The sequence below is a fragment of the Lonchura striata genome, chromosome 29 (assembly GCF_046129695.1).
Source record: "Lonchura striata isolate bLonStr1 chromosome 29, bLonStr1.mat, whole genome shotgun sequence".
Taxonomy (NCBI): Eukaryota; Metazoa; Chordata; class Aves; order Passeriformes; family Estrildidae; genus Lonchura; species Lonchura striata.
Window position 1 is genome coordinate 5,777,012 of NC_134631.1, and position 22,164 is coordinate 5,799,175.

Consider the following 22,164-nt stretch of genomic DNA (forward strand, 5'->3'; position numbering starts at 1 on the left):
CTCAAACCTTTGACACTTACACATTTCCTTCTATTTCACTTGCTCAAACCTTTGACACTTACACATTTCCTTCTGTCTCATGTCTGTGTGTTTTCATGTACAGACACTGGCAGTAACATCCAGCAAACAGTGATATTTGCACATGAGTCTCACCCCACAATCAGATCCCCCTGAGGTACACATCGTGTTGTTCCATCTCTCTGCATTATCCACCATGTACAACCTGGTCCCTGAGCAAAGACAATCCCACAAATGGGTTTGTCTGTACTCGAGACAGAATTGATCCACACTGATTTCCTAACAAACCTCTGGCATGTGCCACTGGGACTTTATCTCCATCTACTATATTCAGGGGCTCAGACTGGGCAGGACCTGCTCGACTGGTGGAACCTCGGCTGTTAACTAACCAGGTGGCCTTTGCTAAATGTTGCTCCCAATTTTTGAAAGATCCCTCACCCAATGCTTTTAAGGTGGTTTTTAACAGTCCATTGTGCCTCTCCACTTTGCCTGCAGCTGGTGCATGGTTTGGGATGTGGTACACCCACTCAATGCCATGTTCCCTAGCCCAGGTGTTGATAAGGCTGTTCTTGAAATGAGTCCCATGGTCTGACTCAATCCTCCTAGGGGTACCATGCCTACAAAGGACCTGCTTTTCAAGGCCCAGGATGGTGTTACGGGCTGTAGCATGAGACACACGGTAGCTTTCCAACCATCCTGTGGTGGCTTTTACCATGGTGAGCACGTAGTTCTTGCCTTGGCGTGTCTGGGGCAGTGTGATGTGGTCAATCTGCCAGGCCTCCCCATACTTGTACTTGGACCCCCGCCCACCATACCACAGGGGCTTCACCCGCTTGGCCTGTTTGATGGCAGCACAGGTCTCACAGTCATGGATCACCTGAGAAATACTGTCCATGGTTAGATCCACCCCTCGGTCTCGTGCCCACTTGTAGGTGGCATCTCTGCCCTGATGGCCTGAGGTATTAGTGGCCCATTGTGCTCATAGCAACAGCCACTGGTTGAGGCTCACAGTCTGGTTTAGCTGCTGGCTTAGGCTCCCTGTCTGGTTTAGCTGCTGGCTTAGGCTCACTGTCTGGTTTAGCTGCTGGCTTCCAGCCGGGGCTGTTGGCTGCAGCCTGAGTGACTGGGATCGCTGCTGATTTATCTCCCTGCCCCCCTTCCTCTGTCTGCTGCCCTACAATATCTAGCAGGGTGTGATAAGCACATGCCAGGGCCCAGCTTGCTGCAATGATCTTTTTCTCCTTAGACTTATCATGGCATTTATATTTCAGGTACTTTGCCACCTCAGCTGGATTCTGAATTTGCTCACATGGGATGTCCCAGGCTATAGGGTCAGAAAATTCCTTTAAGATTTGGCCCATATGCTCCCATTTCTTTCTTGAACTCCCTCACATCTCCTGAGAGGTACCTCCACATAACCTATTCCCAGAATTTGGGTTGGTTGTCCCTGCTGACCAGCACTGGGGTTAGGGATCATTCCCAAAGCTACTTCCCTTCATGGATATAGAGCTTGCCCTTCCCTTTCTCTTTCCCCCCTTGTTAGACTACGAGTAACACAGCGATTTCCTCAGGGACCGGCTCTGGGATTTCTACCTCTTGGTTATCAAAATCTCCCCCTTGATCTAAATCGGGGTAGACTGTGGGTGGTGCTGGTGGGGGTGGAGGAGGAGGAGGTATGTATGGTAGAGGGGGTGCAGTTGGAACTTCCTCAGGCTTTTTATTTTTCTTTTTCCCTCCCTGGGTGCTTAAGGCAAAAGGTTTTGCTCCTGTTTCCCCCACTATCCAGAGAGCAGCATACTTGCTCTCTTCCATATCAAAAGGTTCTCTAGAGTTTACATAAATGTTTAATGCCTGGTAAATCCAGACCTTGAAGTTTCCAACCACTGGCCAAAACAAATTATCACTACAGATGTGTTTTCCTCCCCATTCTTTTATACAATAATGTATCATTTTTGCCCTAGCCTTCCCTTTCCTTGAAGGATATTCATCCCAAGATTTTATCATTAGACCTAACGGACTGTCAGGGGGCATCTGGGGAAGCGTTACCGGGGTCCCCGTCCCCATGGAAGCAGAGGGCTTGCTTTTCCTCTGTCCCATCTCCCAGGACACCTTCAGGCACACACACACTCGCGGCCCCTGTTGGTGCCCAGCCCCTCACGGGCTCTGCAAACCGCACTACTCAGAGCTCTGCCCGTGCCTCGTCCTACAAGGACGTCTCACGCGTTATGTCCTGGGATCCCAGCCCAACCCAGCGGATCCCCACTTTTATACTCACGCTGTCCTGCGTCTTCGCCCGGCTTCGTGCACAAAGATTACGGGGTTACCGGTATCCCTTGTGCTCAATACCGAATTTGGGTTTGTCGGTAAGGGTCTGGGAAGGAAAAGCCTGCACCAGGGCCGCTGCAGAGGCAGCGGGGCGCCTCCCTGATTAGGAATTCCCACCCGGTCGCCCTTATCCGAGTCACGGCACCAAATTTGTTACGGACAAATTCAACTGGGGAGGCTAATTATAGATAAATCAATTAACAAGAATTTAGTAAGCAAGCGGTATTAAGCAAAAGAACAGCGCGGGGCAGCCGGGGAGCCTCTGCTCTGCCACGGAGCACCTTCCCCCTTTGACCTTTTTGGTTTTATACGTCCCAGTTGACGTATTTTCTCTCGATGCACTCTGCACAGGTGCAATTGGTCGCTGGGGGTCTTTTTTTCTGCCTTTGGAGGTCGCAGGAATGAAGGCTCCTCATCTTCCTTGCAGATTGTCCTTGGCCTAAAACGAAACTTGTATATAATTAGATATACAGTCTTCTATGCTAGTTGCATTCCCTACTCAGTTCAAATTCTTGTCTCCTTTAACACTCATTTTGATGAACAATGACCTTTGTATTTATTACACCCACTCTCTCCCAGTGCCCCCCAGCGTGTCCATCTCTCTGCTGCCCTCGAGCTCCCGGCCCGGCCCCGGCCGCCTGCTCCCATCCAGCTGAGGTGGTTCCAGGGCCAGCAGGAGCTCTCTGTGGTGGCCACCGACGTGGTCCCCAACGGGGACTGGACCCACCAGCTCCTGGTGCTGCTGGAAACCCCAACCCGGGCCGGGCTCACCTTCACCTGCCAACAACATCAGCCTGGAACAACCTGTGAGCCGGAACTGGGGTATGGGGGAGGAACTGGGGGCGCTGCGAGAGCCACTGGGATGTGCTGGGAGCAACTGGGAGGGAGTTGGAGAGAGCCTGGTTTCAACTGGGAGATGAGGTTGGGGGTTTGGAAGGGCTAAGAAGGGGTTTGAAGGATACTGGGGAGGGTGGGATGGGGTTCTGAGGGTCCTGGTGGGCATTGGGAAGAGACTGGGAGAGGATTTGGGGGTCCTGGGACAGTGGGGGTGACTATAAGGAGGCTGTGGGATCCTGTGAGTGACAGGAGGGGCTTTGGTGGGTCCAGGGGAGGTCAGGAAGGGATCAAGAGGGAGGTTTCAGGGGATCCTAAGTGGGCTGGGAGTGACCTGGAGGGTGCTTGGAGGGGCCAGGGTGTCTGTGAGAGTTTTTGGGAGATCCTGACCCCTGCGGACCACCCAGAGATGCTGCTGGATGCTGCCGCAGCAAGATGCTGACAGGAACTGGAGACACCCGAGTTGGGCTCTGTCTTCCTGGCACTGGGGATCGGGTTCTACCTGCGCAAGAATGTCTGGGGGGTCCCGTGTGTCGTGTCCCCCCTCCTCTGGAATGTGTGTGCTCCCCGGGGCCGCCAGCCCGATGTCACCCCCCTTTCTCTGCCCACAGAGCTCCTGAGACGCCGGCGGCCGCAGCTGCTCCCCGTGGCCTCGGGCCGAGCCAGGACCTTCCCAGCTCTATCCCCACGCTGATTTTGGGGGGGTCGAGTGTCCCCCCAGCCCTGCTGTCACTCTGGCCCTGCCCCCTGCTCCCAGTGTTCCCAGTAAAGCTTCCCAGTTAAACCCAGCCCAGTTCATGGGGGCACTGGGGAGGGACTTGGGGGGACCCCACGGCGGGGCCGGCACTGGGCAGGGAGGGCGGGTCCAGGTGGGGAACACTGCCTGCTGCGGGTCTGCCCGGCAACTGGTGAGTCATCAGCCCCGCTCGCTCTCATTGGCTGACTCTTCTCCACCGCGTTCTCTCATTGGCTGAGGAGAGGCCCGGCAGTGCAGAGAAGGAACGGGAGAGATCCCGCCCCGAGCACCGGCACGGGGACAACAGACCCGGCCTGGGCACAGGGAGGGAATTTATTACCAACCAAACCACGGCAGCACCAGGAGAAGGGAAAGAAATCCCTCCAGCACCTTCCCCCACCCAACGGGGATCACCCACAACAGGGTTATCCACCATGGAGAGACGGGGACATACGAGTTTAGAGCAAAGCCAATTTTATTGAGTGTACCAAGTGTTTATACAGGGATTTACTTGTATGGTGCTTATAGAGGGCTCTATTTTTGGTAACAATTTCCCATTGGTTACACATTCTTGGTGACATCCAGTAACCTGGGAGCATTTATCTTATCACAAAGTCTCACACCATGTTGCTTGGTCAGTCTTCTTGCCCAGGGAGACTGAAACTGTGTCTGTGTCTCCCACAGTTTCTGCTCAGTCAGGCCTCAGATATCGGGCCCCTTTATCAGCTCCATTGCTTTACTCTCTGTTTTATTCCCCATATGGGGGCACCAGGGCTCTGCCCAACGGGGGTCACTGGGGATCATCCATCCCGGATCCTCCCATGGGGGATGGAGCTGCAGCAGCACACCAAGCTCTTCCCTCACTCTCTTCCCTCACTCCAAGCTCTTCCCTCACTCGGGGCACTCACAGGGCTTCCCTTAGTGGTGCCTCCGTTGGTGCTGGGTCAAGTGAGAGCTCCTGGAGAAGCTCTTCCCACACTTCCCACACTCGTAGGGCCTCTCCCCGGTGTGGATGCGCTGGTGCACGGTGAGGTTGGAGTTGTGCTTGAAGCCCTTCCCGCAGTCGGGGCAGCGGTAGGGCCTCTCCTCTGTGTGACTCCGCTCATGGAGGAGGAGATTGGAGCTGGTATGAAACCTCTTCCCACACTGGGGACACTCGTAGGGCCTCTCCCCAGTGTGGATGCCCTGGTGTCTTCTCAGGTGTGAGCTCCGCCCAAAGCTCTTCCCACATTCCAAGCACTCATAGGGCCGTTCCCCAGTGTGGAGCACCTGGTGCACCATCAGGCCAGACATGTTTTTGAAACCCTTCCCACACTTCCCACACTCATAGGGCCTCTCCCCGGTGTGGATGCGCCGGTGCATGGTGAGGTTGGAGTTGTCCTTGAAGCCCTTCCCGCAGTCGGGGCAGAGGAAGGGCCTCTCCTCTGTGTGAATCCGCTCATGACTGAGGAGATGGGATCTGGTCCGAAACCTCTTCCCACACTCCCCACACTCGTAGGGCCTCTCCCCAGTGTGGATCCTCTGGTGCTCGATCAGGTGGTAGCTCCAGCTGAAACCCTTCCCACATTCCAAGCACTTGTGGGGCTTCTCCCTGCCATGAGGCTTCTGCACCAGCTCCGAGCTCCGCCTGGATCTCCGCCCGCCTTCCTGGCTCAGGGGGCTCTTTCCTCCCCGCAGCTCCCTGGGCTGGGTTTGCAGCTCCTCCTCCTGCAGCATCTCCGGGGCTTTTCCTCCTCCTCCATCCAGCCACGGCCTGGAAATGAAAACTCCTGGTTTGGGGAAAAAACAAGAGAAGAGCACCTTGGACTGGAGGTTCCTCCTTGCCCAAGTTCATCCCAGGAAGTCATTGGGAATCTTGTGTCTGTAAGAACCTCCAAAACACCAAGATTCAGCCCAAAAATCCCACAAACTTCAAGACACAGATCAAAAACTCCCCAAACATCACAAGTCAGCAAAAACCTCCTCCAAAACAGGAAGATTCAGCTGCCACATAAAACCAAAGCACCAACATTTAGCCCAAGAAAGCTCAGAAACAACAAGATTCACCCCGTGAAAATTGTGGATCCCCCTCCACAGTCACCTGCTGCATGTGGGGGGAGCAGCACTCCTGGGGCTGGGGGGAGGCTGCAGACACAGGGAGGGGTGGAACCTTCTGCTGCTTCCTCTTTCTGCTCCTCCTCCTCCTCCTCCTCCTGTGTCTCTGTTCTTCCTCACACTCCTCTTCCTCCTGCAATGCTTCCTTCTCCTCCACAATGCCATCTTCTCCTGCCACATCCATCGTTTGACCATTCTGTTCCTCAAGCCTGCTTCTCCTTCCCTTCTCCTCCTGCCCCCAGGCCCAGCACCCACTGCCGGCTCCCTCTTCCCCCCACACCCACAGCATCCCAGCGCAGGGGCAGGGATGGAGCTGGGGCAGGTCGGGCTGGGGCAGCGCTGGGCTCTCGGCCGCTCCCGCCCGCACTCGGTCCCCACTGCAGCCGCTCCCGCCAGGACAGCGCGGGGGGGCCCGGCCTTGGCGCTGCCCCACTCCCACCTCCCCAAATTCCCCTCGCGGGGCCATGGGGCCGAGGGGGGGCGCAGGTGGGTCCAGGTGGGGAACGCGGGGAGCTGCGAGTCTGCCTGGCAACTGGTGAGTCATCAGCGCCGCGGGCTCTGATTGGCTGAGCTCTGCCCGAGCCCTGGGGCTGCAGCACAGAGGGGACACCCTGCTCCAGGGGGGATGTCCCACAAACGGGGGACCCCATGGAAGGAACAACAGGAAAGTGTCTTTACAAACAGATGCTCTGAAGCTGCCCGGAGATAGGGCCAAAGAACTTTTATGTTAGGAAGTGACAGGAGAAGACATCGGTTTCAGAAAATTTTACTAATTGATGACACAGACTGCTGCTCAGCCAAGGTTCTGCTCTATTCATGAACTTCCAGAAGAACAAGACTTAACAGAGCCATGAATATCGTTTGCTATATGAAAGCATGGAGTATATAAAGGTGGGTATGTAATAGGTGGATTGGGAAGTCTGTACCTCCCAAGTACTTCAGCCAATGGGGAAAGCACAGGGAGATGTGGCCAGGAGAATTAGGATGAAAAGGAAGCTGTGTCCTCAAACAATTGGAGAGATCCCATGAGGACTGTCCCCTACTCTTTCCCATTTTCAGGAAATAAATTATTTTATAAGATTCGTCTCTCTGCTCTGTGGACAGAATTCTCTGCTGATGTCAGTTTTTCTGCACAACCTGGGGCCCATTCGGAATTCCTTCCACCAGCCGGGGTGGCAGGCAGGGAGTGCAGCTGAAGGTGCCTCACCCACTTTGGGTGATCGGCTCCCTTGGCTGGCAGCGGCACCGGGGATTGATTGGGGACCCGGGAGTGACCAGGAGACAGACGAGTGACACATCAGGGGGTCTGTGAAGAGTCAGAAGGTAGAGAGCACTGAAAATCTCATCAGTGAGTGCCCTGGGATCCTCGGGGAGTGAACATGGCAGGGCACCCATGGAGGGGAGAAAAGGGAAAGCCAGGAAGGGGTCCTGGCCAAAGGGATGATGATCCCAAAATATCTCTGAAGGGTCCCTTGGGAGAATGCAGAGGAAGTGGAGAAGGCATTTGGACAACAGGGGATGGATGGTGCTGGTGTGCTGGGAAGGAATCAGGTGAAGGGGAGCGTGCAAAAATATAGTTCAGGCAAGAAGCAGCAGGAGGAATCTATGTGGTAAGAAAAAGGATGATGGCAAAGAGGAGGAACAGAAAAATACTCTGGATTGGGATGTTTTTCCACAGAGTCTTAACCTCACAATTTGCCAGCTACTATTTTGAAGTCCCAGTTGCCCAGACAGGAAAAGCAGGAGGTCAGGATGCCAGGGGTTTCTCTGCGGTGGCAGCGGCAGCACCGGGCGCAGAGCTGCGGCACCGGGAGCACGGGCTGGGGCCTGTGGGGACCTGCGGGGCCGGGCCGGGGCTGTGGGGCAGCCGGGGCTCAGCGCCGGGCGCTGCCTGACCCCACCAGCCCCGGGCAGGGCCGGCAGTGGCCCCCGGCCCCCAGGAGGCTGCGGGACGCCCCGGCCGCTGCCCGGCCCCGGGGAGCTGCCGGCCCTGCCCGCCGGGGGGGCCGCCTTTGGACACTGCGGCAGGACAGGCACCGGCTCTGCCACACGGGCTGGGCAGGGACCCTGAGCACAAGGGGGAACACAAAGGAACAGCTGGGAAATGCAGAGTGCACATGGAAGGATCAGGATTTGCTGTTCAGGATTTGCTTTGGGTCCCTGCAGAAAGGAAAGGTTTTGCAGAAAGCTCAGCAGCTCTCAGAGGATGAGCACCCACAGGCAGTGACCGGGGCTGCAGGAGTGGCACAAGAAGGCCCTGCAGCACTTGGGCACAAAGGCACAGCAGCTGAAGGCAAGAAGGGATGAGCAAAAGGCCAAGCTGAAGGCAAAGGCCATGGCAGAGTTCCTACAAGCCCCTGGGAAGGAGTCAGGGCTCCAGCTGCAGCCCACAAGGACACTGCAAGCACAGACAGCAGCACCCTCAGCAGGAGCAAGTCCACCCCTGCATGGACATGGATTGGCAGGGCTCTCTGAGCTCCCATCCCACCGGGGATCCACCACACTGGAGCCCTGGAGAACATTCAGGCTGGGTCTGCATCCAGAGGAGGCCTCTCCTGATGGACACAGGGGCCTCTCCATCCACTCTGAATCTTACACCTAAGGGGGGGAAAATTGTAAAGGAATGTTTAATTATTAAGGGAATAAATGGGAAAGTTGAGCTGGTGTCATTTGTTCAATCACTATTAGGAGCTGAAGAGAATCGGTTTGAAATAAACTAATTTCTTTTTCTTCCTACTCTGATTGTTATTAACTAGGAAGGAATTTGATGGTGGCATTGTAATATTGTAAAAGGTGATACAGAGACTATTGCTGCTGTACCTTTGTGTCAAATGTCTGGCAAGGCCTGTGCTGAAGGGAACCCAGAGGTTTGGGCAGCCCCATGGAAAGATGGAAAATTTGATGTGGAGCCTCTTGCAAGCAACCAGGACAAGTGGTGTCTAAAAGCAACACCCTGTTCCAGGGGAGGGAAGGAAGGGCTCACAGCCTGGTATGGAGTCCCTGCTAAAGGCAGGGCTTTGGGAGCCAGGGATGTCTCCCTACAGCACTCCTATCCTGCACTCAAGGAATCAGATGGCTCCAATGAGGAGGACAAGAACAAGTGGTAGACAAAGCCCCTCTGAAATGGCTGAATTTTCTGGCTAAAAGTCGTATTTTGAGTATTTGAAAAAAAATTACAAATGGTGAAGAAAAAGGTTAAATATATGGGACATAATTTGACTGAAGGATTGACCCAGAGAGAGTCTAGGCAATTTCAGATGTAAAGAAGTAAACTAAAATAAGGAAAAGACCAAAACGAGCTGCAACAATTCTGAGAATTAAAACACAAATACACAACCTGGATTGAGGATTCTATGTTCCAGCCAGAGCATTGTAGGACTTTTTAACCCCAGACAGCTTTCATGCTGTGGTATGGAAAGGAGAAAGTGAGAAAAACTTGAGAAAATGAACAACTATAAATATTGATTCCTCAGCTGGGGCTCTTCCAGACTCAGAAAAGAAATTGGAATTGTAGGTGAATGTTAAACAGGGCCATGCCAAAGGAATCCTTGGGCCAAAATATTTCACCCAGTGGCCAGAGTGGCCTCATTGCCTGCAGAATTGTGCAGCCACAGCTTCAACGGGAACCGAGGCCCAAAACCTGATGACAACAGATCTCCAACTGTTCCAGTCTGCCATCAAGTTCAAGCTTTGATAACCAAAAGAGCCTCGCAATGGATGAGCAGTGCTCGGTTATTACAGTGTGAAACTTGTTCAGTGGCACAGGAGGATTCAGAACTGAGGACAGGGGAAGGGTTTAACCCAGCCTCCTGTTTGAACAGCCCACAGAGGGGCTGGGAAGAAACCCAGCACTGCATTCAAGTGACACAGCTCCAGACCCAGCCTGGGGGAGACTCAGGAGACATTGCCTGGCCTGAGGCAGAAAATGTCTTTGTGGATGGCTCTTCAAGGGCAGCAGAAGGGAAAAGAGTTCCAAGACACACTGTTATTGAGGAAAGGGAATCAGACAAAGTGCAGGTTACCCCCCCACGGTCAGCTCAACCAGCACAGCTGTGTGTGCTTCTAAGAGCCTGGCACTGAAATGCCCTGAGCAGGAAGGCTTCAATATCTTCTGGTGACACCATCTCACCTAACAGGGGGGCAAAAGCAATTCTGATTGCTCAGCAACCACTGGATCACTTATTAGGGTATTTCTAAAAGACATAATTCCAATAAAAGGGATTGTGGAAGCAACAGACTCAGAGAGCAGAACTCATTTGACAGGAAAGATCCTCCAGGGGCTTATGGCAGCTTTAGGAATACAATGGGACCTCCATACCCCTGGCAACCCCAGAGCTCAGGCTGAGTACAAAAAATGAATGGGGAAAGAAAGAAACACCTTTGGAAGCTGGGGATAGAAACCAAGATGCTATGGGTACGGCTTTTGCCATTGGCTTGGGCAAGAAGAAGAGCCAGACCCAGGGCAGATATTCGATTATTTCCCCTTGCAATTGATATCAGGAATTCCTTACGCTGGGAATTCTCCACCTAGTGCAGGGTGGAGATAAGGGATGCACATTTAAAGCAGTCTGTGGCCAGAATCCTGTCTCTGGTGCAATCTCTCCCCCAGGAAGCTGGGCTGGCACAGAGCCTGACTTGGCACTTTGCTGCTGCCAACATCCAAGCAGGACATGGGCTCTGCCTAAGGAGTGCAAAGCAGCACCACTGGTGGCCAAGTGGCGTGGCCCATGCCAAGGGGCCCCGAGGCCAGAAACAGCCGCCAGCACAGCTGAACACGGGGGGACCCCTCAGCCTGGGCTCCAGGTCTCTGCAGCCCCGGAGATTTGCACTTCCCGCCTGCAGCAGGAGGATGGGAGGCCCCCCTGAGCCTGCACTGAAGGCAGCGCAGCAGCAGCCAGGGCTCCACAGCGGGGCAAGGCCCTGGGCCTGCCCACACCTCCTCTGCTGAAATCCTCGGCCTGGCCACCCTCCTTGGGCAGCTCCAGCCACCGGGGCCAGCCCTTGCTGCCACTGCTGCAGCTTCAGTGCTCTCTGGGCCTGCACTGCCACAGCTGCTGGGGACACACCGGGACAATTCCACTCTGGCTCTCACTCACACTCACACACTGCCCTGCCTGCCAGTGCATCCATGGAAAATAGACCAGCTCATAGACTTGAACATTGTTAACCTTTGATTTCTCTACTCAGGCTTGCTTTGCCTTGGCCTTGGGGAAAGAAATGTTAAAGGTTTTGTTAAGGGATGTTACACCACTCAGTGGAGATGAGTTTAACACCTCAACACACTGGGAATGGCCCGAAAGATACCCACAAAGATAACGACCAGCAGCAAAACATCAACCCCAGCAGCAAACAGCAACCAACACCTACCCCAGACACTGCCCCCGGCAGGGCTGCAGACACCTGGTCTGCAAAAGGCTGAGAAGGAAATCCAGCACTTCCCACCTCATTAACAGCACAAGCAAAGGAATCCGGGTCCAACAGGAAACCAAATACTAAAAACTGCACAACTTGAAACTACAGAACATTAAACCAACTATTTAGATGGCTTGAGACTGCACAACTTTGGGAAAAACCTAGTAAAACCCACATATAATGGAACGATTTTCTCTGCACACCCAGGTTATGTGAGGATGGAATGATTTCTGTTACACATCCTGGCCAGAATCAAGGAATGCCTTGATTCTAACACTAAAAAGAATAGTGAAGTTTTTCTTTTTCCTAAAGTTTCAGTGCAAAGTTTATAGCATTAGAGTATTTTTTTAATACTCATACTTCTATATAGCTGGTTATGTTTGGGTAAAGGAGGTAAGAATCAGTTTTTCTTCCGAGGGGAAGTAGAAAAAGCTGAATTACCTTGGGATTTTTTGTCTATGTTTGTGCGTAGCTGTAAAAGATACCAAAATTTTGATCTGGGTTTTTCGAAGTTCACCTTTAGGCTGCATCACTAGAAGAGATTTAAAGGTGACCCCTAAACTCTTAAGCAGGCAGCCAAGAGAGGAGCTTTAGAAATGCAAATTAACACTGCTGGAGCAAAGTGGGGACAATGTACCTGGCTCTTCTTGCCTGGGCAGGAATTGGCTGATTCCCTCTGCCCCTCACCCCAAGCTCTGCCTGCTTGCACAGATGGAATTTGCACAGCTGAAGGCAGAGCCCATGCTGAGGATCTTTGACTCTGCAACAGAAATGGCTGAAGCTGCAAAGGGAAACAGCAAATGGAGAATGTTGTGAAAACTTCACTAAAATAAGGGGGGGGTGATCATCCCTCTGCCCACTCCAACATCTGCTGTCACTGTCTGTGCTGTACAGGGTGTATCAGAGCACTGGGGTTTTTCCTATAACAAGTTCAGGGAGGTCAGCTGGAATTCAAGTATTTGAAGATGGAATAAGAAAAAAACACTCAGTTGATGCAACCTTAGCTTGCGGGAGCACCCAAAAATGGGGAAAAGTATTGAATGGCCACCAGAACAAATCCTACAACACGATGGACCAGCCACTGGGAACCCAAACCAATTCATATCAGGAGACAGAGAAAGCTTTTATCATGTCAATGCCATCATTTGATTACAAGCTGTCCTTGAAAGAAGAACCAACCAGACAGCTCCAGCTCCTGACCTTCCTGTCGACCAAGGCACTGAAATGAGGAACACAACATTTCACCAGGGGATGGGATAAGATTATCTGTTAGCAGAAAAAGGAGGAGTTTCTGGAAAGCTAAATTAATCAAACTGCCGTTGGCAAAGAGATGACAAGGGAAAAGTGCTGAAAAAGATAACAAAGGAAATAGGAGAGAAGTTTATTTATCAGTCCAAACATGGAAAGGATGGGAATGGGGCAGGCTTTTGTGGCTCTCAGGCACACCAAGGGTTAAAGGAATGCTGCTTCTCCTCTTCTGTGCTGCAGCAACTCTCATCTTTTTACCATGCTCCACACCTTGGCAGTGCAGCTCATCCAGCAGCTGAGCCAGGGCATGCAGGTGCCAGCCAGGCCTCCTGATCCAAAAACAGCTACAAAAGGACAGGGAATGAGGGCACCGAGAATAATCCCAAAACCAAAGAGGACCCGGGAAGAACAAAACAGAGTCAAGGAGTGAATCTGCCTGGAGATAGGGCCGGGCACTTGTAGATAAGGGGAGAAACCATCAGGTCCAATAAATGTTACAAATTGACCCAGACGGCTACTCAAAGTCCCGCTACATTCCCGAACTTCGAGGAGAACAAAGACTTAACAGAGCCATGAATATCGGCTGTTCTACAAAAGGAGGGTGCACATTAACGAGGACAGGCTCCAGGCGCATGGGGAAGTCGGAACCTTCCAAGGAACTCAGGCGGTGGGCAAAGGCAGAGGGAGATGCGGCCGGGAAAATGAGGATAAAAAGGAGGCTGCGGGCTACAAGCACGGCAGAGAGCGCACGGCAAATGCCCCACGGCCTCTGCCCCTGCTCGGCAATAAAGTCACTTTGACAGGACTCCTCGCTCTCCTCCGGGCACACGAACCTCCGGCGACGGGAATTTCCCCGCCCGCTCCCGGCCGCGGGGCAGCCCCTCTGTCCTACCCACAGCAGCCGGGCCGAGCCAGCGCTGCTCCGGCAGCGGCTCCTGCCCGGCCCCGGCGGGAAGGAGACCGCGGGCAGCCGCTCCCGCAGCGCCCTCAGCCCGGGGCCGGCACGGGCCGGATACGGCACCGGCGAGCCGCCGGAGCCCCCTGCCGCCCCCTCCGCCCGCAGCCGGCCCCGAGCCCCCGCAGAGCCCAGCGCGGCTCCCACCTGCGCCGGGGCCGCCTCCGAGCTCCGCCGCCGCCGCCTCACCGCGCTCCGGCCGCTGCCGCCGCTGCCGGGCCCGCACAGCCGCTCGGCCAATGGCGGCGCTGCGCGGCCACGGCCGCCCTCAGCCCGCCGCCGGGGCCGCGCCGCGCCCCGCTCCCACCAATCAGCGCGCCGCAACCGCGACTGACGGCACCGGCGGCCAATGGCAGCGAGCTCGGGGCGGGCTCTGCGCACGGCCCCGCCTCGCCCCGCGCTCTCGGCGCCCCCGGGCTGCGTGAGGGGAAAGCCGGAGATGAGGAACAGCCCCGGCACGGGCCCGGGCCGAGCCGGGATTGAGCTGCCCACACAAACAAACTTCTCCGCGCCTCCCGCCACGGCTTTCCCGGCCCTGCGCCTCCCGTGCCTCCGCCTCTGCGGGAAGCCCAGGAGCCTCACTTCTCCTGCCCCTCGTTAGCGCATCAGTGCTTCGCTTTGATTTCCCCCGAAAAGGGAAACCTGCCCGAAGCCCTGTGGGTGGGTGGGGCAGGGGAGAGATTTCTGGCAGAAAACTCCAAAGACTCGGAGCAGGAGAAGGAGAAGTCAGTGCAGAGCCTTAAATGCAGCTTTCCCCACGCCTCCCTGCTCCCAGCTGCACCTCCTCCCCCGGCAGGGCAGGAGACAGGGAATGGGGCCATGCTCAGCTCATCCCCCGGGGCTTCTCCCTCTGCTCAGGGACAGGAGTCGTTCCCTGCTGCACCCTGCGCTCTCTCCCGGCCGAGACTTCTCCAGGAACTTCTCGGAGCGGAGTCCATCCCCTGGGCACAGCCCCCTCCGAGTGCTGCAGCGTGGGTCACTGTGCCACGGGCTCAGTCCTGCCAGGACAGGCTGCTCCAGCGGGGCCCCTCTGCCCGCGGGCTCACAGCTCCTCTCAGGCATCGCCGAGCTCCAGCCCGGCTCCTGCAGGGGCTGCAGGGGATCTCTGCATCCCCATGGACCTGCAGGGGATCTCTGCATCCCCCTGGACCTGCATGGGGATCTCTGCACCCCCATGGACCTGCAGGGGATCTCTGCATCCCCATGGACCTGCAGGGGGATCTCTGCAGCCCCATTGTAATATATGTTGTGGAATAATTCGTTCTTATGTAAAATATAGATCAAGTCAGTTGTGCCTCTAGAAAAAGAATCTTCAAGTTTTAAATGACCAGTGGCTGCAGCCGGGGCTGGAGAAACCACAGTTGGCAGAGAAAGAAAGACCTAATTTACAAATGAAAAAAGGTAGCTTGGTGCAGAGATGGGCCCTTTCCGGGGAAAATCCAGCAGAGTCCCAACGTTTAACCCCTGGTCTGCTGGGGAGCCACGAAAGTGTGTCCCATTCCTATCCTTTACATGTTTGGACCAATACATAAACTGCTTTCCTATTTCCTTTTTTATCTTTTTCAACATTTTCCCCTTGTCATCTCTTTGCCAACATCAGTTTGAGTAATTTAGTTTTCCACAAACTCATCCTTTTTCTGCTAACAGATAACCTGATCCCATCCCCTGGTGAAATGTTGTGTTCCTCATTTCAGTGGCTTGGTCAGCAGGAAGGTCAGGAGCTGGAGCTGTCTGGTTGGTTCTTATTCCGAGGACAGCTTGTAATCTAATGATGCCATTGAAATGATAAATGGTTTCTCTGTCTCCTGATAGGAATTTTTGAAAAATGCCGATCATTTGGTTTTTAGAATTTTAAAAATTTACTAATAATAAAATGATGAAAAAAATAGGAATAGAATTAGACTGATAAAAATTTAGAGTTAGGACAATTACAAGACAATAAAAAGGAAAGAATATCTGAGGTCCAGATGCTCTCAGGCACTTAAGCCAAGAGGAATGTACCTTGTGAATGAAGGAATCACCCCTAAAACAATACATTGTTGCATATTCATATATCCTTCGTGGTTATGCATACATTATATTTGAAAGAAAAAACTCTGTTTTATGTCAACTGCTTTCTTTAATTCCCACGGGGTCTTCAAGTCTGAGCCAGGCATGAAGAAATCAGCTTCTTCTAATAAGAAAACCATAAATTGCTCTTCTCTGGAGAATTTACGTGTTCCTTGAAACGAGTATCTCATTCCTTAAACACCCCCACACACACACACATACATGGTTTCTTTTTTAACTACTAAAGCTTCATTTTATCTACAAAGCTACATTTACCATACTGTTATATGCAGCAGATATAATTGGCGCCATTTCTAATATGATATATGTGATATTGAATATTTGTTTCATTTGTTAGAACACTCTAACACTCTACACGTTTGTATTAGGATTACCCCCATCCCTCGCAGGTGAGACCGGGTGTATATTGGAAACTGATTTACAAGTAAGAAGGTGCGGCTCCCCAGGAGATGGGCCATGGCTGGGGAGATACAGGAACCCCCGGTGCTGATCCTTGCCTGAAGGACCCGAGATGGATATCATGGAAATCCTTGGGCAGACACAGGTGAATGCAGCGTTCCCTCCCGTAAATTTCATCAAGGGATTCAACAAACTCCAGAAACTGAATTGTTCTCCCTCATCACCAAAGCAGAAAATCTTATTAACATGTGGACTCTTAATGGAAGAAAAGACTGACTGCTGAAATCTTGGCCTCAGGCAGAATTTTCCCTATAAAAACCGCTTGTGCCAGGATGGAGGTGTGTGGGCTTAGAGGAAAACCTCTGCTGAGGCTGACCTCTTTGTTGCACACCCAGGGCTGACCCTGGGCTCGGCTCGGTTCTTTCCTTGTGGCTGGCCAGGTAGAATTTGATTGCAAAATAAATATTTTATTTTTTCATATTAATTTGGCTGGACAAATTTTCATTTATAACAGTTGTAACACATAAAAGGAAGAATCCCCATTTCTTCCACCATCCCATCCTCAATACGTTACCCCACCAGTTAGTTTTTAACACTGTTTTCCCATTTTTGGATTGGTGTCTGGGTTGTTTTTTTCTAGGATGACCTCCCCATTGTCATCTATTTTCAACAGTCTGATACATTAAACTTTCCATAAACACCCCGTTCATTAGCCAATAAACAGTCTAAAGCCAGCCTATTCTGGTACACTGCAGTTTTTCCCCATTTTGCCTGCAGGTACTCAATTTGGGTGGGTCTGTGGCTGTTGACATGGGTGTGTGTACCAAAAAGGAACTTTGGTTTCTTTCCATGTAATACTTTCTGTAGCATTTGTGACATGATCTTGCTTGTATCTCAGAAGGGAAAATACAACAAATGAGAGACAAAAACAGGAATGACAGAGGTCTGGCATGGCTTATACCCCCACCTCCCCTGCCTGTGGGGTTGCTGCCCACAGCAGGTACGTGTGATCTTCTCACTGGTGAGTACAGTGCTCAATCCAGGCTTGACCTCTGTTTCCCTTGTCACTCCTTTTTGCTGATTTTTCTATGCAAGTCCTTTTCAACACTCCTTTGGTGTGTTTTGGTGTTGTCCATTTTAGATGTGATAGTCCATTCCTCACGTTTCTTCACAAGTCCTCTGCCTCTGTTTCCCACTTTCTCTAACAACCTGAATACCACCTTCTTTCAACTACTCAAAAAGTCCTTTCTCTCAATATACCATTCAACACAATCCACCTGCCTCCAAGGAGATAAAGTAAAGCTCAAAATAAACAATCTACATTATATATACTTCCATTCATCTACATTTACTCACTTTTATTTTTCACTCTCACATACAAGGTACCTTTTACTTTCAAACAGTCTACATTACATATCTACACCCTGAGTGCTCATGGAATGTTAATCCATCAACCCAGCAGGTTTAATCCTGGATGTCTCCCAACCCAGCAGAATTTTAGGTGTTACTGTTTTCCAACCCCAGATCCACTTGGATATTTAACCTACAGTCCAGCTGTGTTGTCCAAACCCAGATCCCCTTGGGCATAACCTCAACACGCAACCCTGAGTGCTCTTGGAATGCAAATCCCCCAAATCCTCCTCTGGAAGGAGCCCCCAGAAAACAAACCCCCACGGCTCCTCCCCACCCACCTGATTCAGGAAGAATTTTCTCTGAGAGAAGTGGAAAAGAACCTGTTTATTTAACAAACAAAACACTCCCCAGCACTAAAAAAAATGAACAACACCAGATGACAACAAAACTCTTTCACCACTCTGAAGAGATGACAAATCCAGAAAGTCTCTCCTGGGGGTGGTCGCCCGGGTCTGGGCGCTGGGGATTGCTCTGGGCACTGGGGATGGCTGCTGCAGATCACAGAGCGCAGGCTCCCGGTGCTCCTCGGGGTTCCCAGGTCCCAGACCAGAGCAGGTTGGATGGTATTCAGAAGAAGGAAAGGGAAAGAAACAACCCAGGGAAAAAATTGGACTGCCTAGTTAAACTAACTAACAGGAAAAAGCAAAGGCAAGAGCGGAAGCAAGAGCAAGCAAACAAAGCCAGCAAAAGCAAGCCAAGCCAGCCCGCACAAGCCTCTTGTGGAGAACAGACCATGGGGGGAGGTGAGCCAGCTGATAACAAGACAAAACAAACCTTCACTTTCAGAGTCAGTTCTGAGAGCACAGAACAGAATATCAAACATGAACAGAACCCACGATTGGGGATACAAACACCAGAACCTCACCCTGGGACACCTGGGTTTCCACATCAGCAGGAGACAGTTCCTTCCAGTCGAAGGGTCAGCAGCAGGGTCCTCATCACATCCGTTCCTTAAATGTTATCTGGCCATGCAGACGGTTTTAGCTACTTCCACAAGTACTTTAAATCAACATTGGCTGTTTCACAAATACCTCTGAGTTATTACTGTCAGTTAGTTACAAAAATAAAAGCATTAGTTATTATTTCACAACTACAGCTACTTCTGCAAAAGTTAACATTCTAATGCACAAACCATGGCATCCAGTTCAATATTTTGCAAAAGCCAAAAGTAGTATGTATGTTTTTCACACTGTGCACAAACTAAACTATCATCCAAGAATGATGTTCTGAGGATATGAGCTACACAGGGGCCAGGGCATTGGCCACAAAAAGCTGACAAATTATATTACAGCAAAAGCAGTTAAAAGTGATTACAAACTGTACTGTATCAAAATCGTTGTGATTAAGAATAAGTTGCAGAAGTCAAGACATAAGAGCAAAAGCCACCAACTACATAGTTCTCTATAACAAACCCAGGACAGTGTTTCCCTTGCAGGGAGCACTGGGGCCTTCCCCGGGCCCCTTCTGCCCTCTGGCAGAGCCGGTGGCATTTTCCAGCACACGCAGTTTGTAACCAAGAGTCGGGTGCAGCCCAGAAGGCTCCGAGCTCCTCCTCCCAGGCTGACTCTGCAGATCCGAGGCTGCTCTGGGCTCTGCCAGGGCTCTGCTGGGGCTCAGCTCTGGGCCAGGCTGGGCCCGCTCTCCCCTCACATTGCTCCGGGCAGCCGAGTCACAGAGGGAGGAGGAAGGGACACCTCAAGGGAGTTGAGGCTTAAGAGAGTTTTTATTCAAAAAACTGCCATACCAAACAGGCTGTCATAAGAACCATAACAAACAGGCTGTCCTAACTACCATAACCAACTAGCACTGCTAACTACCATCACTAACTAGTTGTCCTCACTAACTACTGTAACTAAAAGCTGTCCTTAAGTGCTTCATCTCCTCCGCTGCTCCCTCAGTTGCTTTGCTGCGGTGATCAGAGGGGTCAGGCTGGAGAGAGGCTTGGCTGATGATAAAAATGGGTGCTGCCCAAAGGATAAAAAAGAAAGAAATGAACTGTTACTTTCCAGAGCAACTTTCTCACAGGCTCTGTTGCAACAGGACAAAGGGAAATGGTCAGAAACTCAGGAGAGGGAAGCAGTCTCAGGTTAGATCGCAGGCAGAATCTTTTTGCCAGGAGTGGGGAAACACTGACAGAAGGTGCCCAGGGATGTGGGAGGTGCCTCCTCCCTGGGAACATCCAAGCTCAGGCCAGGCAGGGCTCTGAGCACCGGACCTGCCTGAAGATGGCCCTGCTCCTTGTGGGGCACCAGGGGCAGATGCCCTCGAAAGGACCCTGCCAAGCCAAACCCGGTGAGGATTCTGCTTGCTTTGCGTGTGGAACGCAGCGAGGCTGGAGACTATCAGAGGGGCCCCAGCAGAAAACCCCTCCCTGGCGCTGCTGCTTCCCCTCGGCCGCTCGGCATTCACCTGCAGCAGCTCCTGGGCAGACCAGCGCTGCTCCTCGTCCGGCTCCAGGCTGCACTCGAGGAAGTCCCGCAGCAGAGCCGACAGGCGCCGGGGCTCCTGCAGCTGCGGGGTCCCGTTGTGCCGGATCAGAGCGCGAGCCTGCAGGAAAAGCAAACTCAGCGCTCTGCCAGCTTCCTTCCCACCCACAGGTGCTCACAGCGACCCTGGGTTATCAGGACCACCTCCAGGGGCACTTTCCTCCCTGGCAGAGATGCTGCTCACAGCTCATTGTCCTGTGCCAACCAAAAAACCCAAACCCTGGTGCTGCCACAGCCATTGGAAAGAGCTGATGCACTTGATTCACATTTTCAGGTCATCCTCAGAGCCAGAAGAGCTGCAACAGCATAAATCCCAAAGCAAATTGTTGCTGGAGACTGCAGAACATTTGTCTGTGTTGAGGCTCAAGTCCTCTGGGAATTCCCTTCCCCAGGTGCAGAAACCTCCAGCTGCTGCTCCCAGTGCAGGGTCACCCTGTGCTCACAGGGCTCTGCAGCCCCTGGAGAATTTGCCTCTTACCATGGCCCTCGTTTCCTTGAAGTAAGGAGGTTCTCCTTCCACCATCTCAATGGTCACAATGCCAAAGGACCAGATGTCCACCTTGGGGCCATAAGGAGAACTGGTCACAACTTCTGGGGCCATCCAGTGAGCAGTGCCCACCATGGAGCTGCGCCGGTCCTGCTCAGAGCTGAGCTGAGCACAGAGGCCAAAATCAGCTGAGGACAGAAACAAACACTGTCAAAGGCAGCTGGAATGAGGAAACCAAGCACCAAGACTCCCCACTCTCAGTCTGAGAATGCAGTAGTGAAGTCAGCTGGAAAAGTGCTCAGGGCTGTAGCCAAGGGAAGGTGGAACTGGACCCTTAAAGAAACCCTCAGCTTTTGTGCAGTGGCTTTTACTGATTCCCTTGAAGCTTTAGATTCCAACTCCTGCCCCTCTGGCAGGGCCATACCCAGAGTAAAGCCACCCCTGGCACCCTGCTGCTCTCCGGAGCTCTCTGCAGGGGCAGCCGCTCTCAGCTGGCAGCAGGGGCCGGGCAGTGCCCCCAGCAGCCCTTGTGGGGCTCTGGCCAGCACTGGGAAGCAGCCCCACAGCCGCACCCGGGAGCGCCGTGCCTGGCCAGGAACACCCACCCAGCTTGACAGAGCCGGCCATGCCCAGGAGGATGTTGGAGCTCTTCAGATCTCTGTGGATCACCCGGTTTGCATGGAGGAAATCCAGGCCCTGCAGGCACTGAGAGAGAACAAGAAACACCAGGACAAAAACCAATGGCTGGAATCTATCACACAAGAAAGGACAGGTCGGAATTCTGCCAGCAGCAGCTTTGCTGTGACAGGCCAGGAGTGCAGAGCAGACAGGCTCCAGGCAAACGGTTCAGGGCAAAGCTGAGAACAGCACATCAAATCCAGAACAGACAGAGAGTGCCACAACAGCAGGAAAGAGAGCAAGAACAGAGCAGAAGTGTAGCGATGCTGGCAGGCTGTTCACTGCAGAGGCTCTTTCTTCTCCAGCTCATAAAAACAACAGAGAAACAGAGCCCTGAGCATGGAGCCACTCCTGTTCTCACGCCTCTGTGGAAGGACCATCGTGTCCAAGCCGTGGCAGCCACAGGCAGGATCCCTCACCTCCCGACTGACAGCTGCCATCTCTCCTTCAGCCATGCGTGTCTGTCTGACAACGTCCTGCAAAGTTCCTCCATCCATGTATTCCATCACCAGCCAGAGATCTCCGTCAACAAGGAAGCTGGAAAAGAAAAGCAGTGACATGGAGACGAATGTGCAGTGCTCAATTCCCCCATGGAAAAGTCTGGAGTGCAGTTTTGTTTCCAGGTCACTTGTCCATGAGGACAGAATCCGATGGAGAGACATTCCTGCCAGGCTGCAGAGCCCTTGGAATCTGCACAGTCTAAAGGAGGAGACACCTGTGAGAAAGGAGAGGCCTTAGATGGCAAGCAGGTGAAAAATGCAGTTTAGCAACAGCCCAGATCAGTGTGGAACCACAACACTGGCCCCAGCTGGTTCAGCTTCTGAGCTCATCAGTTCCACCATTCCCTGCAGAACAAGGCACCACAACCCCCAGGGTTATCCAGGGGAGGAGGCCGTGCAGCACTTGGGACAAAAGCAATCAGAAACCTTTCAGAAAGTCCCTTCAGAAACAGGCAATGCCAGTGAAAAATGGGCAAATGAGGCATTTCTGGAAACAAGGCCCTGGTTTT

General features: G+C 52.7%; 1 protein-coding gene across 1 annotated transcript in view; it reads right to left on the reverse strand.

Moving 5' to 3' along the window:
• Positions 1 to 22,164, reverse strand: part of LOC144247624 (uncharacterized) — a 1,666,419-nt gene that overhangs the window by 1,475,848 nt on the left and 168,407 nt on the right. Inside the window, exon 7 of the mRNA XM_077788932.1 lies at positions 4,843 to 5,504. Coding sequence (XP_077645058.1) covers positions 4,843 to 5,504 — 662 coding nt within the window. The remainder of the gene's footprint in view (positions 1 to 4,842; positions 5,505 to 22,164) is intronic.